Here is a 23,684-nt window from a genome sequence, read left to right as displayed (position 1 = left end):
GGCTACAAGGCCAAAATTATCCAGGGATGAAAGAAACTAACCTGTGAACAGGTTGTGCCACTTCCTAATGAATGAGTAACTTTCTCTCTCTTGGCTTTGTTCTGTGTCCAAAAAATGAGCTATCATAGTTAAATAAACTGGTTAACATAATTCCTGACATAAAACCAATGCTCATTATACATTATTATAATTATAAACCAAATAATCAATAGAAAAACACAGCTATAGAAAAAATGTTTTTAGTTTCAATAGTTTATGGGTCTGAAAATCAGATAATATTTATCTACTATGATTTTAAAAAATTATGAACCAAGGCCCACTGTGGCACTAAATCAAGGATCATCAAAAAGTCCAGTTTAAGCTGGGCTTCAGTGGCTCACACTTGTATCCCAGCTACTCAGGAGGCTGAGATCTGAGGATCACAGTTCAAAGCTAGCCCAGGCAGGAAAGCCAGTGAGACTCTTATCTCCAATAAACCACCAGAAAACCAGATGTGGTACTGTGGCTCAAGCAGTAGAGAGCTCACCTTGATCTGAAGAGTGCAGGGACAACATCCAAGCCCAAAGTTCAAGCCCCATGACCACCACCACCAACAACAACAAAAGTCCAGTTTACAGGCCAAATCTGGTGTACTATTTTTATAAATAAAGTTTTAATGAAACAGAACCACAGTTATTCATTTGCATATTGTACATGGCTCCTTTCATACCATAATAGTATAGAGTTAAATAGTTGTAAATGGAGAATTCATCACCCACAAATCTGAAACTATTTACTTTCTGATAAAGTTATCTTGGAAGACATTTTAGTCTGCATCCAAAATTGACTTTTTAATTTAACAACTTAATAAAAATATTTTATGCTATGTTTGTATATAAGTCTATGGAAGCACAAAAGGTAGAAAATTGTGTTTGCGATTCTAAACACAATGATTCTATTTGAGAGTTTTCACTATCCTATCAAAATTATGAAGAATATCAACTTTTTTAGTACTTCTATGAATCAGAAAGGAAAGTGAGAGGAAATGTTGAAAGTAAGCACATTGAGTCCTTATTGAATATTAGGTTCTGTTATTGGTATTTTATAACTATATAGATTATTGTGTTTTTTATTGTCAAGGTGATGTACAGAGGGGTTACAGTTACATAAGTAAGGTAATAAGTACATTTCTTGTCCAACTTGTTACCTCTTCCCTTACATTTCTCCTACTTTTCCTTCCTCCCAACCCTACCATATAAATTATTGTTTTCATGGTAACTGTAAATTTGCCATGAACACAATGTTAGTGATACTGAGACATTTGTTCCTAGTAAAAATTCAGAGTTAGGATCCTGAGAGCTTCTGGTCACAAAACTTCTTCAATTTATTAACACCTAACCTTAACCGAATGTATTTCTCCTTGAAGACATCTCATTTAATATATACTATTTGTTCAGTACCATTAAATTCATGGACAATAGAGTGTTCACCCATTCCTGGACAAAGCTTATATAATATGCACCTTTTCTTAAAAAGGCCTATCTCAGACTTCTTGCACTTAAGATGCTAGCTGGCCCTTCAGGGGCCATGATAAGTAGAAGAATCAACTAAGTAACAAAGAATACTAAAAACACAGCACTAAATACAACACACACACACACAAACACACACACACACACACACACACACACACATATGGTTTGGGTGTGTTTTTTTCAATATGAAAGTAAAAATTTTTCACCTTTTCCAAATGGGTGTTTGGGTGATTCAAATAGTTTATCACTCTGCCCATGTGCAAATGACTATGTAAGCACTAACTGTGTTGATCTGGAGATTATAAATAAGTTGTATGGAATTAGCAAATATAGAGTACATTAATAATGAGAATCAGTTGTACTTAAAATAGAAATGTGAAGAAGGATGGTATCATGTCCTCATATCAGATGAAGAAACTGAGCCACAGTCAATTTAAATAACTGTATTATAAGCTTATGCATAAACAAATAGCAAAGATGATATTCAAATTCTACTCTAATTCCAAAGGCAGTACTCCAAAAGAAAATTTAGCTCAATCAACCAATGAGCATAGGATAAAAATTTCAATTGAATTTGTTATTCTACTTCACACCATCCTTCCTTTCCTGCCCTTGTTAAGCAATGTTTATCTACATTATAAATTCATGAACACTTTCTATTCTCAATACTTTTGTGTCAGTCCTGTCACTGAGCTCTTTTGCTCAAGGCTAAAATTCTATCACTTGAGACAGAGCTCTACTTGCAGCTTTTTTGTTAACTAATTAGAGATTTAAAAATCTAACAGATTTTCCTGACCTCAGATCTCAGCCTCCTGAGTAGCTAAGATTAGCAGCCCAGTTACTTTCATATCTTTATGGAATTTTAAATCTGTCATACAATTTGAGAAATAATGTAACAAGTTCTTAACTTTCATAAGTCTAATGACCTTGCTTATATAAGGAAGATAGTAATATTAAGAATTAGTAAAGACAGTAGAAATGTGGGAATAAGATATTCCATGAAGACCATTCAGCAGTATACCTGCTTTCATTGTATTTGATGTTGGTATAATTTGTGGAGGGGAAGGGCAAAAACAAACAGTTTAAATAGGGATACAGGTGGACCCATTGCAACAATAAGATGTACAAGTCGTTATGTTGAAAAACTAACTTTACAACTTTGGCGGGGCGGGGCGGGGGGGGGGGGCAGGAGGAGGGGGAGGAGATGGAAAGGGGGAAACAAAGCAGGATCCTTATTAAGAATGCTTGATAAGGAATGTACTCATTATCTTGCCCATGTAATTGTAACCCCTCTGTACGGTATTGTCACAATAAAAAATTTTTAAAAATATACAGGAAAGCTAAAACATCTAAAGCTTTTCAACTTTTTTAATCATTTGCATTTCTTCTGTCTTTCCATTCCAGTAGCCAATTCTAGAAACTCATGTCAAAGACAAAAAAAAAAAAGAGAGAGAGAGAGAAAAGAAAATTGGAGCCTTGTATTCTTGTTAAAACTGAATTGACTCCTCATGATTATATCAGCAGTTAGCATGTCTGACCGGTTCTGGCTCTCACCAACAATGGCCTGCTTTTCCTTTTCTGTTACCTCTTATCGAAGGCTTATTCACTTTCTGTTTCCTCACTGCTATCTTGCCATTTGGCTTTTAATCAGATTACAAGGGTCTTTTCTTTTTTAAATCTCAGGGACTATATCCATCATTTAATTCTTTTTGAATTAACATGAACTTTTCAACAATCAAGATGATAGGCAGTTATTATAAAAAGCTGTTGTTAGCTTTTTCATTTGTTAGCTTTTTCATTCATTCTTTTTCATTCATTTTCATTCATATCAGTCATGTCTAAAACAAATACTAGTTTTCTTCTTTCACAATCTCAAAATCCTACAGTAACTGAATTGTGCTAAATATAAACAAAGTCCACATTTTTTTGATGGAATAACAGAAAGAGATTTCCTGCTTAGGTCTTTATTGATTTTTCAATATGGTTTTTCTGCCCAGTACTATAACTAAAATATTGAAATTTCCTAATATTACATTGTTGTCACTTCTATCTTAATAACTGCCAATATTTGCTTTGTATAATTAGATGCTTGGATGGTGGATGTATTTACAATTTTGCGATATTCCAGTTGAGTTGACCTCTTATCGTTATGTAATGATCTTTGTCTTGTACCTTTTTTTGCCAGTCCTAGAGCTTGAACTCAGGGCCTACAAACTGTCCCTGAACTGCTTTTGCTCAATGCTAACACTCTACCATTTAAGCCACAGTGCCACTTCAGGCCTTTTCTGCTTATGTAATGCTGAAGAAATGAACCCAGGGCCTCATGCATGCAAGGCAAGCACTCTACCACTGAGCCACCTTCCCAGCCCCAACTGTTTCTTAAGTTCCATTAAACCTAGATTTTAACTACAAATTTGAGAGGAAGAAAAAAGAAAAGGAATCATATCCAAAATTTTTAAGTAATCTTAACATAGAACCTATTGATCCAAGAAACTGAAATATTAGTTTACAATAATCAATCAGAAATTAGAATATAAGTATGCATGTTGACCTATATAAAAGTCATGTCTATTGTAGCAACATTAGCTCATTGGATCTCATACAAAAATTACAAAAGTAAATTATACATACATATATACTATGCATGTTATACATATATTATATATATGTGTTGTTATATACATGTATATTGGATTATATTTAAATAGGAGATTAAACAAAGTCCACAGGATGATGATTGATTTTATGTTTATATAAAAAATAAAGTTAGATAAAACTAGTCATCCTCAAATAGAAGATGTGTTAGATTGTATTTGAAATCACAGACTAAGAAATATTGAAATTGAAAGTAATGTTATATATCACAAATTAATATAAAACATGAAATTAAATGTCTTTACTTTCCTCTCAGTGACTTCAATTTGTTTTCAGATATGTAAAGGAATTGTCTTTCTACTCTTCCCCAAGGAAAGACAGGCATTCCCTTCTTCTAAGTTTTGATTTGAAGCAAAAGAGTTCTGCCCCAGATATGTGTTCATGTGTGTGTGTGTGTGTGTGTGTGAGTGTGTATGTATGTGTGTGTAATAAAGGCAAAGAGAGACTGAAATACAGAGACACACAGATAGACAAAGATCAGGAAGCCAAGCAGGCAGAGACAGAATAAAAGACATCACATCACTACCCAGAAAACAACTACAAAGAATGACCATTGTTTTTAGCCACCTAAAAATTTCAATAGAAGTCCTGGAAGGCAAGAATAGATTTCATATGAATTTTTGGATTGCCTCTTCTATTTCCTTGAAGAATGAGGTTGGAATATTGATAGGTATCACATTGAATTTGTAGATAGTCCTGGGAAGCATTGTCATTTTCACGATGTTGATCCTTCCAATCCAGGAGCATGGGAGGTTTTTCTACTTTCTAAGTTCTCAGGATAAAAGGAGGAAGTGAATCAACAGTAGAGAAGCCATAATATTAGAACAAGGGCTTTATTCTTTTGTTCTGAGACTATGCTAAACAGTGCTACAGTTCTGGAATGGCATGCTACTTGAAAGACCTTGAATGGTGAATGATGCTCACAGATTATTTCAGCACCAGAGCCTTCAGAGCAGGCCAGTTCTTGGTGGCTGGGCTCGGAGCTAGCAGAGAAGAAGAAAGCCATAAAGTCATCTCACTGGCCCTTTCAGAACAGCACTAAGAGACTGATAGTTCTCCACAGTAAAGAGGACAATGAGGACCAGTGTCAATAATAACAACTTCTCCATGCTTCTTCTTAAGCCCTGTAAGTTTGATGCTTACTTATATCGTTAAGTATATATCAGGATTATAGCCTAAGAAAAACTAGAGCCTTGTGTAATTTACCGTGTCCTGGTGTACTTTTAATAAGTATTTTTATTGTGAAAATACTGTACAAAGGAGTTCCAGTTACATGAGCAAGGTAATAAGTACATTTAATATCAAACATTGTTGCCTCCTCCTTTGTTTTCCCCCTACCATTCCTTCCCTCCCATCTCCACAACTACATTTCCGCACCCTCCCACACCCACCTAAATTGTAAAGTTCATTTTTTGACATAGCATCTTGTACATCTCATTCTTGCAATGGATCCACCTGTATCCCTATTTAAACAATTTGTTTTTTCCCTTCCTCTCCCCAAATTATACCAGCATCAAATACAGTGAAAACAGGAGTTATACATAACATGGGGGAGGGAAATACAAAGCAACAAAAAAATTATGTGGTGCCTTATAAATACGTTAGAAAAAATAGCAAGAAAGAAAAGGCCACTTGTGTCCTTATCTTGGAGTTTATTTCACTTAACATCATCTTATCTGACCTTTTCTGCTTGTCTCAGACATATACCAGTTACTGTTAATAAGGGAAACCATGGGACTTATGTTTCTTGGGGCCTAGCTTACTTCACTTAATATATTTTTTTCCAACTCTTTCCATTTCCTAACACATTGGTAAAGTCATTCTTTCTGATGGAGGCATAGAATTCCATTGTGTATATATACCACATTTTCTTGATCCATTTATATACTGAGGGACATCTGGGTTAGTTCCATATCTTAGCTATGGTAAATAAAACTGCAATAATGAACCCACTGACCTATAAGCCACCTAATCTTCAATAACAAAATGGAAGAAAGACAGCCTCATAACTAAATGGTGCTGGCAAAATTGGTTAATCACTGATAGAAAACTAAATCTAGATCCTTATATATCACCCTGCACCAGAATCAACTCCAAATGGATCAAAGACCTTGGAGTCAAAACAAACACTCTGAAAACATTACAGGATGGAATAGGAGAAACCCTAGGTCTCCTTGGCACAGGCTGAAATTTTCTTAATAGAGACCCAGAAACACAACAAATCAAAAAAAGGTTGGACAAATGGGATTGCATGAAATTGCAGAGCTTCTGCATGGCAAAGGACATAGCTAGAAAGATCAATAGAAAGCCACAGATTGGGCGAAGATCTTCACTAGCCATATAACAGACAAATATATCTGGAACTCAAAAAATCAAATCCCCCAACAACAAATCCTCAAAGAAACTGCCCAATAAATAAGTGGGCTAAAGACTTCTCTGAAAAGGAAATAAGAATAGCCAATAGACACATGAAGAAATGCTCAACCTCTCTAGCCATAAAAGAAATGCAAATCAAAACAACGTTGAGATACCACCTCACCCCAGTTAGAATGGTTATAATCAAGAACTCTAATAACAACAGATGCTGGTGGGAATGTGGCCAGAAGAGAACCCTACTGCATTGTTGGTGGGAGTGTAAACTTGTTCAACCACTTTGGAAAGTAGTATGGAGGCTCCTCAGAAGACTCCACATAGAGCTCCCCTATGACTCAGCAATCCCACTTTGGGCCATTTACCCGAATGATCCTGGTGTATTTTTGTCTTTTGCCATCCAGTGAGTTTGCTTGTAGATTTCTAGACACTAGAATTCTGGTTACCACAAATGAGGGCAAACATGCAGCCTATGTTTCTGTATGTCTCACTTATTTCACTTAATATAATTTTTCCAAGTCTTTCCATTTCCTTATGAATGGTATATCATTCTTTCTGATAGAAGACTAAAATTCCTGCCCTGGATTTTGAGAATGAGATGGCCAAGGCTGCCTTCTCCTCCTCCCCTGAGAAGAGCTATGAACTGTCCGATAGTCAAGTCATCACTATTGGCAATGAGCACTTTCACTGCCCTGAGACGCTCTTCCAGCCCTCCTTCATTGGCATAGGGTCGGCGGGCATCCATGAGACAACTTACAACGGCATCATGAAGTGTGACATTGACATCTACAAGGATCTATAGGCCAACAATGTGCTGTCTGAGGGCACCACCGTGTACCCTGGTATCGCTAACCATATGCATAAGATCACCGCTGGACCCCAGCACCATGAAGATCAAGATCATTGCTCCCCACCAACCCAGAGCGTAAATACTCCATATAGATTGGTGGCTCCATCCTGGCCTCTCTGTCCACCTTCCAACAGATGTGGATCAGTAAGCAGGAGTACAATGAGGGAGGCCCATTCATTGTCCACCACAAATGCTTCTAAGGTGCTCTTTCTTAGTCTGTATTCTGTCCAGGATGATGAATTAGCTTCAAGTCACCCCTCCCACATCTCTTAATCATTGTACAGTTTGTTTACACACATGCAACTTGTTCATGCTTGTAATATTTATTGCTTTATAAATAAACCAGAGCAAGACTTGCAACCTAAAAAAAATTTTTTAAAGAGGACTAAAATCTACATTATCTATTCATCCACTAAGGGGCATATGTATTGATTCCATATCTTGGCTATGGTAAACAATGCTGTAATGAACCTGTTTGTACTGGCAGCTTTAGTGTGGCCTTGTTTGTGATCTATTAGATATCACACAGTGAGACTAAAGGAAGATATTCTTAGGAGAGGATCACAAAGGCTCAATAGCTATGAGCATATTATCATATAAAAGAGTATTTATGAAAATACACTCCAAGAAATGGAAACAAGGGTTTTTTTCTTTGTTGCTGTTGTTGTTTTCTGTACTTTTGTCTTATTTGTAAGTTCATCTGTTTTGGGAAAGGTAAGGAGGGGAGACAGAAAGTGTGAACAAAGGGTGAACAAGTATAACAGTGTGATACTCACTAGACACTATGCTGAAAATGAATGACATAACTTGCGAGTGGGGACGAGAGGGAAGAACTGGGTAGAGAGTGAAAGAATAGGTGACATTGCTCAAAAAGAAATGTACATATTACCTGCACTCATTCCTATACCTCATTAACTGTAACCCCTTTGTACATTATCATTACAATGACAATAGAAATATATATTAAAAAGAAAAACTAATAGCTGATGTTTTATTAACTACTAGAATTCATATAATTTTAAAAATAAATATATAAACTAGTTGGATCCATGAATTTTCTAAAGTATTTTTACAATGCTACATGTACCTTCTCATAATTCCTTTCCTTAGGAATACCATCCTCTATTGCCTCTGCAGACAAAAGGAAAGAGGCTACCCAATTATACTTTGAAGAACTTACAGAAATTTCAATGAAGATCAAAATCTGGATTTTATTCTATTTAGAGATATTTAGGATCTGGGGAAATGATACCCTATATAACCACTGTCCTAAATATTCTTTACTTGAAGTCGCTATGGTCTACTTGTTAATTTGCTTGTTATGTAAGTCAAATTCTAGGTCCACCAATGGAGTCTTTTGCCCCCATATGAAGACCTAAAATTTCTTCCAGACTGCAATCTTCACATGTCAGGTTAGCCAAGTAGGTAAGAAACAGGCTCTGGAATCAGCATTAATGTATGCATTAAATCTGAAATCAATCACATCCAAGCTAGATGACCTGAAGTGAGTTAGTTGGCCACTTTTAAAGTTCTTTCAGTTAGCAAAACAGAAAATTGTTATAGATTGAGCATCCCTAATGAGAAAAGTTAATATGTCCTAAAATCTGAACTTTATTGTGTCAACAATAAAAATCCCATATAATGAAACTTTATTTCAGGTAACAATTTATTTAAAGTATTATACAAAATTACCTTTAAAGTATTTTAATGACATATGATACATAAAAGAAAATTTTGTTTACATTTGAGTCCCAGTCCCATGACAACTCATTATGAATAAGCAAATATTCCAAACTCAGAAAAACGTCTGTAGTCTAAAACATCAGTAGTCTCATGTATTTTGCATAAAGGATACTCAACCTATAGAAGCTGCCTGAAAGGGCTGTGGTAAAGATACAATGGCATAATGTCATATGCTTGGTACATAATTAGAATTTCAGAAATGATAGCTATTATCAGAAATAGAAAAACTAAGCCACTGGAGATACTCAGTTATTACTACACAGCAGTCAAACTTTAATGGCCAGGAATGTGATACCATTGGTTAGTTTGTATTGTGGTTTTGTTTTTTGTTTTTTTGGTCAGTCATGAGGCCTGAACTCTGGGCCTGGGCGCTGTCCCTAAGCTCTTCAGATCAAGGCTAGCGCTCTACCACTTGAGCCATAGCACCATTTCCAGATTTTTCTGCTTATGTGGTGCTGAGGAATCGAACCCAGGGCCTCATGCATGCAAGGCTGGCACTCTACCACTGATCCACCTTTCCAGCACTGTGGTACCATGTGGTACCATCATGAATTACTGCATTTGTAAATAAATTAGATCCATTAACTTACTTTTGAGCTTTAAAGTAACTTGCCTTTCCTATAACAAAAAGTCACAAATCTAAAACCAGACTAATAATTATGACAGCATATCTCTTATTATGCAGGAATCCTTAGAAATTCAGATATCAGACAAAATGTAAAGAAAAGAAATATCCCAGCAATCATGCATGTATGTGATTTACTTATTTTTCCCAAGGCAAACCATAACTAAAAATGATTTGATTACTAGTCACGATTTTTAAAAAGTATCTTCTTGAAGGGTCAAATTCAAAATTTCATGTATGGGTTATTACAGAAAATACTGAGTTAGAAATGTTTCTGGCAACATTCAAATAGAAGTTATTTCTGTTTGGGTATTAATTCTGCAGCAGAATTTTAAGCCCTTAGTCAACACATTTAATGTTTGGTATATAGCTAACTATGTAAAATCTGAGTTCTAAGGTAGGAAGGTCCCTGATTCAGAGTGTTTTCCAATTTCCATGGTGTAGGATACTCTATGATGGCCAGCTTCAAATTCTGTTTCACTCTTATTAGCTCTGGACAGTCAGTGCTAGCCAGAACCACCATACCTTCAAGACAGTTAGTATTCACAATGGTTAGATTTACTGGCTTAGGTTACAAGAAAACCATGAAACTGGCCTGTAAAATTTTTAAATATACAGAAATACTATACAGATATGGGATCTAGGATGGTAACTGAAGCAAATTTACAGAAAGCTAATTACATAGACATTATTCAGGATATTTCCCTCTTAAACACAATCTTCCCTCACAGAGAACAGATTTTCCGCTTGCACAAGCAGCTGCCAAGTCCCCGGTCTTGCATCACCCTCTCTTCTACTAACTACACTATCTCTTGGGACATTTCCTGGATCTCATGTGAGTATAGGGGTTCCCAGGTTCCCTCTGTACTATTTCATATTGTTTGTCTGTGAACGATAGCATATGCCTCTAATGTTTCTTCATTTCACAACGGGAGTCTCCCTTTTACCAGTAAACCCAACACTCCTCCAAGCCAGTAGTAGAAACAAGATTCTATGCAAAATACATTTTCAAGCAGAAAAACTAAAGTTTTATGAGTATGATATGAAAAAACTTCAAGAAATACTATTTGACTGAAAAACTCTTGAGTTATCAAACTGAAGAATTTTTTAGTTTATAAATGAAAACAAAAGTGAATTTCTCCATCAATTCAGAATGTTGTACTTGAAACCTTGTTAGTAGTCCCAAATTAACTGTTGATACGATATTCATCAATTCTATAATCACTGTACAGATTATACTTAAAGAAACTTAGATATATCTGTGGCTAAAAATGGAAGGGATGGTAGGGTAAAAACAAAAGAGGAGGCAACAATGCTTGATAAGAAATGTACTCATTACCTTGCTCATGTAACTAATCCCTTTGTACAGTATTTTCACAATAAAAAACTTATTAAAAATAAAAAATGAAAATGAAAAAATGAGTTTTGTGGTGAGATGGATGTTACAGAGCACTATAAATGCACTTAATGTAATAAAACCATAAACTTAAAAGTGATTAAATTTGAAATGATGGAAGCTTTGGTTTCAATTAAAATTGTATTTAAGAATCCATTAGGGAGGCGCTGGGAAGATGGCTCAGTGGTAGAGCGCTTGCCTTGCATGCCTGAGGCCCTGGGTTCAATTCCTCAGCACCACATAAGCAAAAAGAAAAAAGCCGGAAGTGGCGCTGTGCTACAGCGCTAGCTTTGAGCTGAAGAGCTGAGGGACAGCGCCCAGGCCCAGAGTTCAGGCCCCACGACCGGACCCAAAAAAAAAAAAAAAAAAGAATCCAATAGGGAGAAATTCTGTCACTGTCCTCCACCATTTCAAAATAAAAAAGGAATAAACCGATTTCAAAAACTCAACATCCTTCGATGTGGCTCATGTCTCATCATGGACTTGAGACAAAGCACACTGGGTACTGAGAAAAGCTGCATTTATTCTTCTAGACATTGACACTACATGTCCATTCCCATGGCTCAAATTCATTAGTATAACTGACATTTGTGACTAACATGAAGAGGTTATGATATCGTCAGAAAAACAGTCAAAATTCAAAACATACTGCATTCTTTGCCTCTCACTGGGTCAGGCAGGCCAGAGCAGTCCACTGCAGAATTCGGAATGGCAACTCTCCACCTGGAGCCTCTGCTATCACATTCAGTGTATTCAAAGTGGTAATCTTTCTGCAAACAATCACAAGAACAGACCTTTGTTAGAGCCCATTGCAGTGGGAGACCTTGCCTTCTCAGTCACCTAGTGGGTGTGTTTGTAAACCGTACCCTCTCCTGGACTCTTATCCCTCACCCCCTCACCCACACCTAGCAGTTGACTGTTCAACAGTGCATCATATGCTGGTCACCAGCGGCTCACACCTACAAACCTAGCTATTCCAGGGGCTGAGATCTGATCACCAAGGTTTGAACCCAACCAGAGCAGAAAAGTCAGAGAGACTCTTATCTCCAATAAACAAGCAAAAAAGCAGTAGAGGTGGGGCTCAAGTGGTAGAGCACCAGCCTTGAGAAAAAGAGCCAAGGCTCTGAGTTCAAGTCCCAGTAGTACCCAAACAAACAAACAAACAAAAGTACTAAGTAGGCACCAATGATATGAGGGGAAGACAGGACAGTCGACACTCTTCAGCTATCTCCATTAGTTCTGTCTACCCAAAGGCTACATTTGTTTTTTTCAAGCTTTCAGTCTATAAACAATTGACAGATACAAGAATAAGCAAAATAACACTAGGAAATCTATTACTGTCACCAGCCCAAGTAGTTCCAAGAACTTAACAGCAAGTGGAATATTTAATTGTCCAAATACCAGAAAAAGACCACAAAAATTTGAAACAGCCTACTCTTAATTCAGACCCAACTCAGCAGGTTGCCATCAGTCATGGACTATTAAAATAGACCATATATTACAATTGCCAAAATAAGACTAACCCACTTGGTGTTGGCTGTTGATTCTTGGAAATTCTAACAATGACTCTCTGTAGTTAGAAGACATTAAACATGCTTAATGCTTGAACTGAGAGGAATCAGGAAAAAAATATTACAGGAACATTTTAACAATGAGGGAAAACGCTGAAATATTTTTAGCTTAAACTTTAAATTTTCTTATTTTTTTCTCAGTATGGTGATTGAACTCAAGGCCTCATACTTGCTGGACAAGTGCTGTATTACTGAACTACCCTCTTTATACCTGCCCTTGCCCTATTATATAATTCAAAGATCTAAATGTTGCTGTTCTACTTTGTCCTCTTTCTTTAGCCTCTCTTTTTCTTAAGATAGGCAAGGATAGAAATATCAAGTTACACTGACATAGGAAAATTGGCAAGACCACTGTGCCTGACCATTTTTTCCACAGCACACCTTTCTCCCCATGAATTTGACATCTTTTTCAGTGTGTTATACTGAGAATTTTCCACATCATAAATTCTGTGTTCCTTTTTATTCACAGTTCTTTGGCTTATCTCTTTTCTCCCATTTTTGCTATAAGAAGCCATCAGTCCATGCCTTCAACCATTTGCTAGAAAGATCTGTTAAATATTCACATTCATTGCTGACATGTTTTGCTTTCCACATGGCCACAGACAGTTAAGCTTCCCGCCACTACACAAAATGCATAACATTTCTTCCAAATTTTTGGAAAGTGGCAGAAAATTTTATTACGAAAGGACAGACTGAAAGCAAGTCATTTATAAGGAAAGAATGATAATAATTTTGTTTTTATACAAATTCCTTTTCTTTGCCTACATTATTTATACAGAGGGAGATTTCACGCTTACATTTCCACACCCATATACAATCTATTCCAGTCAATCTCCTACCCTCTACCACTCTCCTTTTACCTCTTCCCAAAACAATTTTCATCACTGAAAAAAACCAATATTTCTAATGATGTCTTCCTCATTTTCTTCTGACCCTTACCAATATGTTTTTAATATTTCTAACTGCATTCTTCTCATGAAAATTTATACCTTCTTTAGTATAGGCATTTTCTACCATGCTCCTCCATTTTTCCTGAGCCCTTGAATACACTGTCAACAGTGTATTCAAGACAATAGAGGCTCATCTATTATGCATTTTAAAATTCTCCCACCTTCTGCCCAATTACCCAATTCTAAAGCCTTTTACCCCACTTTCAAGTATTTGTTATAGCAGTATGTCACTTCTAGGTATCAAAATCTATAATCCTATGAAGGACATTCCCCATCCCCACCTCCACCTTTTCAGGGGCCTGGTAGAAACAAAATACCAGTAGTCATACAGGAATGAGTAAAAGGGCTTCAGTGGGAAAATGGGCCAGGTAGCAGGGAGAAGTGAGTCAAGTGCATGGAATAGGCCAGAAGGAATTGGAAGCCAAGCTCACAAGTTGTTCCAGCTAACAAATTCAAACCATGATCCAAAGAAGAAACAAGTCAACCCATAAGAAAGAACAGGCAACCATTAAAATACCACGTAAACTCTATAAAAGCCTGTTTCCAAGTCCCTATCCTACAGCTTGTCTGCCTGTTGTTTTCCTTTGAAACCTCTTACTCTTCCTACATACGTGTATTGGTAAATTTCTAAAAAGTCTTTCTTTTCTCTTACCCCACTCAGTACCAAAAGTTCCAAAAATCTACAAGTTTCTAAGATAGCTGTAATAAAATATCACAAACAGCAGTTCTAGCCAATAAATTATTTTTTCACAGCTCCTTAGGTCAAAAGTTCAAAGGTCTGATCAGAGTGAGATAAATCAGCAGGACCAAACTGTCTCCCAATCTGTTGGGATATTTGGCTAAGAGGCAATTTTTTGACAGTAGTGCAGTTTGAATGTGTCCTTCCCTCTACTTAGGCTAACTTGTTAAGCTGGTGCCCTACCACTTGAGCCATGCCTTCAGCCTTGCTTTTTGCTGGTTTAACGAAAGATAAGAGTCTCACAGACTTTTCCTCTCAGGATGGCTTTGAACTGATGGTCTCCAGATCTTAGGCTCCTACATATTTAGGATTACAAATGTAAGTTTCCAGCAGCAGGCTGCACTATAAAAGCTAACCACACTCGCTACATACTAATTAAAGGATCTCTCCTTCAGGAGGATATTACAATTCTAAATATCTATTCGCCAAACAATGGAGCACCCAAATTTATCAAAGAAACACTACTTTCCCTCAAATCCCATATAGATCCAAAGACATTAATTGTTGGGGATTTTAACACACCACTCTCCCCACTAGATAGATCAACTCGGCAAAAACTCAACAGAGAAACCACAGATCTAAACAGCTGCATAGATAACTAGACTTAACAGACATCTACCGAACATTTCACCCAGCAGCATCAGAATACACGTTTTTCTCAGCAGCACATGGAACGTTTTCTAAAATAGACCACATTTTAGGCCACAAAGCAAACTTGTCTAAATTCAGAAACATTGAAGTTATACCTTGCATTCTCTCTGACCACAAGGGAATAAAATTAGAACTCAACACCAAAAGCCACCAAAGAAAGTCCGGTATCACATGGAGGCTGAACAACACACTGCTGAATCATGAGTGGGTCATGGAAGAGATTAGAAAGGAAATTCAAATGTTCATGCTATTCAACAAAAATGAACACACAAAATACCAGCTCCTCTGGGACACAGCAAAGGCAGTACTCAGAGGCAAGTTTATAGCTCTGAGCTCCTACATCAACAAATTGGAGAGATCTGAAACTAACAATTTAATGACACATCTAAACCTCCTTGAAAAAGAGCAGCAAGATAAACCCCAATCCAGTAGACGGAAAGAAATAATCAAAATTAAATCAGAATTAAATGAATTAGAATCCAAAAAAACTATAGAAAGAATCAACAAAACAAAGAGTTGGTTCTTCGAAAAACTTAACAAAATTGACAGACCCTTAGCAAATCTTACCAGAAAAAGAAGAGAACACACCCAAATTAATAAACTCAGAGATGAGAATGGAAACATCACCACGGAAACAACCAAGATTCAGAACATTATAAGGGAATACTTCTCAAAACTTTATGCTAATAAGTTTGAGAACTTGACAGAAATGGACCTCTTCCTAGCAAATATTGACATGCCAAAACTAAACCAAGATGAGGTAAACTATCTTAACAGGCCCATATCAAGCATTGAAATAGAAACAGCAATAAGAGACCTCCCAGCTAAGAAAAGTCCAGGACCAGATGGTTTTACAGCGGAATTTTACAAGGCCTTCAAAGCAGAGCTCACACCAATTCTCCTCCAACTCTTCAATGAAATTGAAAGAGAAAGCTCACTACCGAACACATTCTATGAAGCCATCATAACCCTCATCCCAAAACCAGGCAGGGACTCATCAAAGAAAGAGAACTATAGACCCATTTCTTTGATGAACATTGATGCAAAACTTCTCAACAAAATTTTGGCCAACCGACTTCAACAATTCATCCAAAAAATCATACACCATGATCAAACAGGATTCATTTCAGGGATGCAAAGCTGGTTCAATATACGCAAATCAATTAATATTATTCATCACATCAACAGGAGCAAGAATAAGAACCACATGGTTATCTCAATAGACGCAGAAAAAGCATTCGACAAGATCCAACACCCCTTTATGATGAAGGTTTTGGAAAAATTAGGAATCCATGGAACATTCCTCAATACAATAAAGGCTGTATATGACAAACCTACAGCCAGCATTATACTCAATGGTGAAAAATTAAAGCCATTTCCTCTTAACTCAGGAACAAGACAAGGATGCCCACTCTCTCCACTTCTCTTCAATCTAGTATTAGAATGCCTAGCTACAGCAATAAGACAAGATGCAGACATAAAGGGGATCCAAATAGGGAAAGAAGAAATAAAACTTTCCCTCTTTGCAGATGACATGATCTTGTATTTAAAGAATCCCATAGACTCCACTCCCAAATTACTCAAGCTGATTCAAAACTTTGGCAAAGTAGCAGGTTATAAAATTAACCCCCAAAAATCAATGGCTTTTCTGTATGCCAACAATGAGAAAAGTGTGGCTGAAATTAGGAAAGCAACTCCATTTGTAATAGCCCCACAAAAAATAAAATACCTAGGAATTAACTTAACTAAAGAAGTGAAGGACCTCTATGATGAAAACTTTAAAATCTTGAAAAAGGAAATCAACACAGAACTTAAAAAATGGCAAAACCTCCCATGCTCCTGGATTGGAAAGATTAACATCGTGAAAATGGCAATACTTCCCAAGGCTATCTACAAATTCAACGCAATACCTATCAAAATTCCAACCTCATTCTTCAAGGAAATAGAAGAGGCAATCCAAAAATTCATATGGAACAATAAAAGACCCCGAATAGCAAAAACGCTCCTCAACGGAAAGAACACTGCTGGAGGAATATCAATACCAAATTTCAAACTCTACTATAAAGCCATAGTAATCAAAACAGCTTGGTATTGGCATAAGAACAGACCTCAGGACCAATGGAATAGAATTGAAAACCCAGAAATGAACCTACAGACCTATAGCCATCTAATCTTCGATAAGGGAGCTAAAACAATAGAATGGAAGACAGACAGCCTCTTCAGTAAGTGGTGCTGGCAAAACTGGTTAACTACATGTAGAAAACTTAAGCTAGATCCTTATATATCACCCTGCACCAGAATCAACTCCAAATGGATCAAAGACCTTGAACTCAAAGCAGACACTCTGAAAACATTACAGGATGGAATAGGAGAAACCCTGGGTCTCCTTGGCTCAGGCCGAAATTTTCTGAATAGAGACCCGGAAACACAACAAATCAAAGAAAGGTTGGACAAATGGGATTGTATAAGGTTGCAGAGCTTCTGCAGGGCAAATGACATAGCTAGCAAGATCAATAGAAAGCCCACGGACTGGGAGAAGATCTTTACTAGCCATACAACGGACAAGGGCCTCATATCTAAAATATACTTGGAACTCAAAAAATTAAACCACTCAACAACAAATCCTCAAAGAAACAACTGCCCAATAAGTAAGTGGGCGAAAGACTTAAAGAGAAGCTTCTCTGAAGAAGAAAGAAGGATGGCCAATAGACACATGAAGAAATGTTCAACATCCCTAGCCATAAAAGAAATGCAAATCAAAACAACATTGAGATATCACCTCACTCCAGTTAGAACAGCAAAAATCAAGAACTCTAACAACAACAGATGCTGGAGGGGATGTGGACAGAAAGGAACCTTACTTCATTGTTGGTGGGAATGTAAACTTGTTCAACCACTTTGGAAAGTAGTATGGAGGTTCCTCAAAAGACTCCACATAGAGCTCCCCTATGACCCAGCAATCCCACTTTTGGGCATTTACCCAAATGTTTACAAAAAAGACCACACTAAAGCTACCAGCACAACTATGTTTATTGCAGCATTATTTACCATAGCTAAGATATGGAACCAACCCAGATGCCCCTCAATAGATGAATGGATCAAGAAAATGTGGTATATATACACAATGGAATTCTATGCCTCCATCAGAAAGAATGACATTGTCCCATTTGTTAGGAAATGGAAAGGCTTGGAAAAAATTATATTAAGTGAAGTAAGCCAAGCCCAAAGAAACATAGGTCCCATGGTTTCCCTTATTTGCAATATCTAGTATAGGTATGAGTCAAGCGGAAAAAGTCAGAGAATGTGATGTTAGGAAAATGAACCCTCAAATATGTATTTTAATGTTTTTGTTTCTTTCATGCATGTGTTTCTAACGCATTTATAAGATTATTTCTTGGTTGCTTTGTATGTCCCTCCCCCACAGTGTAACCCCTGCTTTCACTATATTTGATGTCAGTATAACATGTGGAGGAGATGGGGACAAACAAGTCGTTTAAGGATTCAGGTGGACCTGTTGCAACAATGAGAAGTACAAAATGTCATGTCAAAACCAGCTTTACAATGTCGGAGGGGGGGGAGGGGGGGTATGATTGGGTGGGGGGGAGGGGGGAGGCTGGGAAGGGAGGTGAAGGGTAAACAAAGGAGGAGGCTGCAATGCTTGGTAAGAAATGTATGCATTATCCTGACCATGTAATTGTAACCCCTCTGTACAGTATGTTCTCAAATAAAATAAAATAAAATTTAAAAAAAAAAAAAAAAAAAAGCTAACCACACTTAAAACCTCACATTGACAATTTGTTCTAGATAAATATACCTGAGATACAAAGGTATCTGGTGAAACTCATCCTTGAACTAAAAAGAGACTTTCTTGAAGGAGAATAAATATCTGCTAATGACTGGCTTCTGTCCTCAATAGATATCTTCTAACAGAAAGAAAACAAAAACAAAAACTGAGAGATCGTCAAACTTACATCACCTTATTCAATTGAAGAGATGCGATATTTGGAGATCTCTACTATATTAATTCCAGAACTTAAGACACAATGAGAGAAGGGTCAATAAAACTATAAAATTAGACATTATCAATAAAAAGTGACTATATTTCTTCTCAGTGAAGTAGGATCTATGCTAAATTGTTTCTCTGATGACTTGGCCCACATGAGTGATGTTCCCAAAATCTAGAGATGCTTATCAAGAATGACAAGATGACAAAAAAGTGTTTATTTTTTGCTAAATAAACTTTTCATCTAACTAGATTCATCCTCAAATTGTTTTTTATAACAATGTTACAAACTAGTTCAGCATTGGAACCAAGAATACAACACCCCATGTTACAAGCCCAGCATCCTAGTGTGAAGTTCATAACTTCTGGGAAACTTCCTAGGTTTGAAGAGGTTCTGGTTAGGATGACAGCAGCAGTTATTAAGGATGTCAGGGAGGAAGGAAATTACCTCTCTTAGTGATGCAGCTAAAAGCTTGATTGACAGAGAGGAGGCCATACCTAAGTGAGATTTGTGTTCTTACTTGAAGTTTCTTAATGGTCCTGTACAAGCTTTGATTGGTAGAATTACAATCTAAACAGATAATTTGCCACTCTTTTGGGGATATGAGCGAGAGCTTTTCCTCCTATGCAGCATCCCCCAGTATTACATTAGGTCTAATAAAGGCTTTTCTTGAATAACCTCTGCCTAATTGTGGTTCTTTATCGTGGATAGAGCAAGCTAGGTGGATGTTGAATAAAGAGCAGATAGGGCTCTTAGCCAAGGCAATAGTAGTAGTAATGAGAAGGCAGCTGAAGAGTTCCACAGGCACTGATTACTGAGGACCTTAGTGCCCAAAGCTCTGTGCTGTAACACCAAGAGACAGGCAGTTAGAGTCCCAGAGAGCCACTGAGAATGAAGGTAAGCAATCTGATACATAAAGCTCTGAAGTGTGACACCAGAAAATAACTGAAGAGTTCCAGAGAGTGATAGAGAGCAGACACTGCAAGAAACAAAGATGATACAGAAGAGCCAAAGACAAGGGCCAAGACTACATAGGCTACAGACCTGGTTGCTAGAAGAGTTTAAGAGAGCCACCAAGGAATAAACAGTTGAGAACAGCCAACTTAAAGTCCAGAGCCTTCATTCCCTAGAGCAATGGTCTCTAGATTTGCAAGCCTAGAGTCATAAAATTCTGCTTCTCTAGGGGTAGAGTCATAAGGTTCTGGATTTTAATGCCTTGACTATAATTGCTACCTGAATAGTGAAAACAAAATAAAAAATATAAAAACAGACAATCATTTGTAACAGAGTTTTTCCAAGTAATCTTCGCTTATGAAGCATTAGAGGGAAATCCATCCCTGGTCTCTTCCAGCTTCCTGTGGCAAGCAGAAATCACTGTCCTAAAGTCATCTCATTTCCACCTTTGCCATTTGGCAATGTCACCTTCTCCTCTTATGATTGCATTTGGGCCTACATGCAGGCCCTAAAGATTCTCATTGTTGAGATTTTCATCTTCCTTTTTGCCATATAAAACACTATTTATAAGTCCTAGGGGGTTATGTTTGGGTATCTTTTGTTTTCTGTTTGCTTTTCCTTTGAGGAGAAGCATTATTCAGCCTACTGAAATCTCTGTAGTAAAATATCTTTGAAAAGCCAGGCTAGGCATAATGGTTTCTTGTTTCTCTTGTTTCCAGTTATTTATATTTGGATGTCTCTCTTAGAATTCCCACTGAGAAGGTCCTGAACTCCAAGTGTAAAATTTAAGTCATTTCTTATCATCCTAGCAAAATAAAGATGCTGTGAAGTATGACATGAATTTCAAATGAAGCAAGGCCTCTGAATAAAATAGGAAATCTCCCCAAAGTGCTCCTCTACCACCAGCTCTGTGTAATTCAGGTGGCCAGTTATGAGAACAGCAATAGGAAAGTTACTGTATTTTCTGCCTGTAATGTTGAATGCCATATGACAATTAATTATCCTAAGATTCTCTTATCCTCAAGGTTACCCAACAACACCAAGGGTCCATAGCTAGTGTTATACTCTTAGTAAGAGTAATGTGTTTTTTTTATTTAAAAATACCAAAATGCAAATTTATTTTATGCACAGAGCAATACTTTAGGTCAGGGATTTAAATTTTAGGCCAAGTTAGATGGGTTTTATTTTAAATTATTTAACAGGCTACTTCATCTTTTCTTTTTTTTTTTTTTTTGTCAGTCATGGGGCTTGAACTCTGGGCCTGGGCACTGTCCCTCAGCTCTTCAGCTCAAGGCGATTGCTCTATCAGTTGAGCCACAGTACCAGTTCCAGTTTTCTAGCGATTTATTGGAGATAAGAGTCTCACGGACTTTCCTGCCCAGGCTGGCTTTGAACCATGATCCTTAGATCTCAACCTCCTGAATAGCTAGGATTACAGGCGTGAGCCACCAGTACCCAGCTTTCATCTTTTATTTTAAGTGACAAATAATAATATTTAAAATCTGCTTCTGGAGAGAAACCTTAAATCCATAGAAAGACTAAGGAAATAGAGAGCAAGGTATATTCAGAATATTTAAAGGATATACCTAAATATTCAGGGTACTGATAAGGATTATGATACATAAAATTACAGTTTTATAGATAATACCCCTACACTCAACTATTGATTTAAAAAAACACTGAACACTAAACCCAATTTTGGGAATAGAAACTTTCTGATACTAAAGGGGAATTATTAAAGAAAAGATAAAATCTCTTCTTATAAAAATATAAAATTTATACATATCAGAGATTTTTGTCATTAATTGTTTGTCATTAATCAGTATTAATAGTAAGATGTTCAAAGAAGATATAAGGGACACACAAAAGTGGGCTATCAAGAAAGTGAAATGAATTCACCAATGTAAAACTGGCAACCATCTAGGGAATAATAATCAATTTCACTCCAAAAGACAGAATGCTTTTAATTTTTGTGAACATGAGTAATTCATACTACTGTGTTTCCTATAAACCACAGTGTAACAAGATCATTCAAAGACTGATAAAAGGCAGAAACTGATCATTGAGAAAGGTGTTATTCACAGAAGCCCTAGGAATCTCTTCTGCCTATTTCAAAGTGTTTCACAATTTTTCTTGACAAGGGGGGAAATGTTCACATTTTTCCTACACTTTAGTTCTCCTGGTAGTTTACCACCAAACACATTACTATGAATCGATGCACACTCTAAACAACAGAGCATCTACTAATCAACCACACTCACCATAATATAAACCAGCAGAAGTGCCTGGGCCCACTCTAACTCTCAAGATGAATGTTACTTAAACATGTCTACAATGCTAGAGCATAGAAATGATGCCCCAATTAACAAAAGAAAGGGACTGCCTCTAAACCTTATGTTGTAGATACGTGGGAACTAGGAAATAATCCAAAAAAGAAACAGAACAAAGAATAATCTTAGTCACAAGGCTTAAACTCACTTAAAGTTCATCACTTAAAATTTCCCTTCCATAGAAATCCCTTCCACTTCCAAAGAAATGGTGCACCACAGAATTAAGAGTTCCATCCTGGGGCTGGGAAGGTGGCTCAGTGGTAGAGCGCTTGCCTTGCATGCCTGAGGCCCTGGGTTTGATTCCTCAGCACCACATAAGCAAAAAGAAAAAAACCAGAAGTGGCGCTGTAGAGCACTAGCCTTGAGCTGAAGAGCTGAGGGACAGCGCCCAGGCCCACGACCGGACCCCCTCCCCCCAAAAAAAGAGTTCCATTCCTCCCTTTAAAGCTATACACCCCATGACTGAGGGCTTTTCTCTTCATGAAGGTCTACCACCTCTAATATTTAGAGGTCCACACTGGGGACCAAGCTTTATGCACATGGGGCCTTAACAGTTATTCAAGATACAAACTATGGCAGACATTAATATTGTCATAATATATATGTATATAAAAATATACATATATAATTATTTATGTGTATATCAATGTGTCATTTTTATATTAGTACTAATGCATAATATTTTTACCCAGTATTTAATTATTAAATTAAAACTATAGCTTAAAGACTAGGAAGATTCACAGAAAACAGCATCAGAGAAATGGAGTCATCACTAAGACTACTTGACAATGTAGTTTAGAATCTTTGAAACTGTTTTGCAGAAAAAATTTGGAAAAGTGTAGAAAATCTGGGTATTGAAATCTGGAATAAGCAGAACTCACCTGAACATAAAGACTATACTTATAAGGTTCTGATAGAGACAAGGACTCTTTGGGGGCATTAGGCTAGAGGCCATTTGTATTGAATTCTGACATTTAGGACCTTTTTCTCCTTACCTTTTCAGATTGTCATGGCTCACATAGATTTCTTCTGACTCTGACATCATAGTAAAGTCACATTTTGGTATCCCACAATACATACTCTGCTACCAGTTGTAAATATTTAAAAAGAGAGTTAAGGGATTTTTATTGGTTTTAATTGTGGGCTCCAGTTAGCAGAATTCCCACAGACAGTCACAATCCCCACAGGGCTCTAGGGTTCCCACAGTATTAGCTACTTTTCTAGTCTCTGTGACAAACACCTGAGAGAAACAATTTAAGAAAGAATTTCTCTCAGCTCATGATTTCACAGATTTCCTGGCCACAGGTACTTTGGCAGAATACCTCAGCAGTG

The 23,684-nt window shown here is 37.0% G+C and overlaps 1 protein-coding gene and 1 pseudogene across 1 annotated transcript in view; one reads left to right on the top strand and one right to left on the bottom strand.

The window, feature by feature from the left end:
* Elapor2 (endosome-lysosome associated apoptosis and autophagy regulator family member 2) overlaps positions 1-23,684 on the bottom strand; it is a 149,432-nt gene that overhangs the window by 57,698 nt on the left and 68,050 nt on the right. The window contains exon 2 of the mRNA XM_042684677.1: positions 11,803-11,923. Within this exon, the coding sequence (XP_042540611.1) occupies positions 11,803-11,923 (121 nt within the window). The remainder of the gene's footprint in view (positions 1-11,802; positions 11,924-23,684) is intronic.
* Positions 1,025-7,589, top strand: LOC122111790 (annotated as a pseudogene).

This window comes from Dipodomys spectabilis, unplaced genomic scaffold (assembly GCF_019054845.1).
Source record: "Dipodomys spectabilis isolate Male_0828 unplaced genomic scaffold, ASM1905484v1 ptg000089l, whole genome shotgun sequence".
Classification (NCBI taxonomy): Eukaryota; Metazoa; Chordata; class Mammalia; order Rodentia; family Heteromyidae; genus Dipodomys; species Dipodomys spectabilis.
This window is presented reverse-complemented; position numbering and strand designations above follow the sequence as displayed.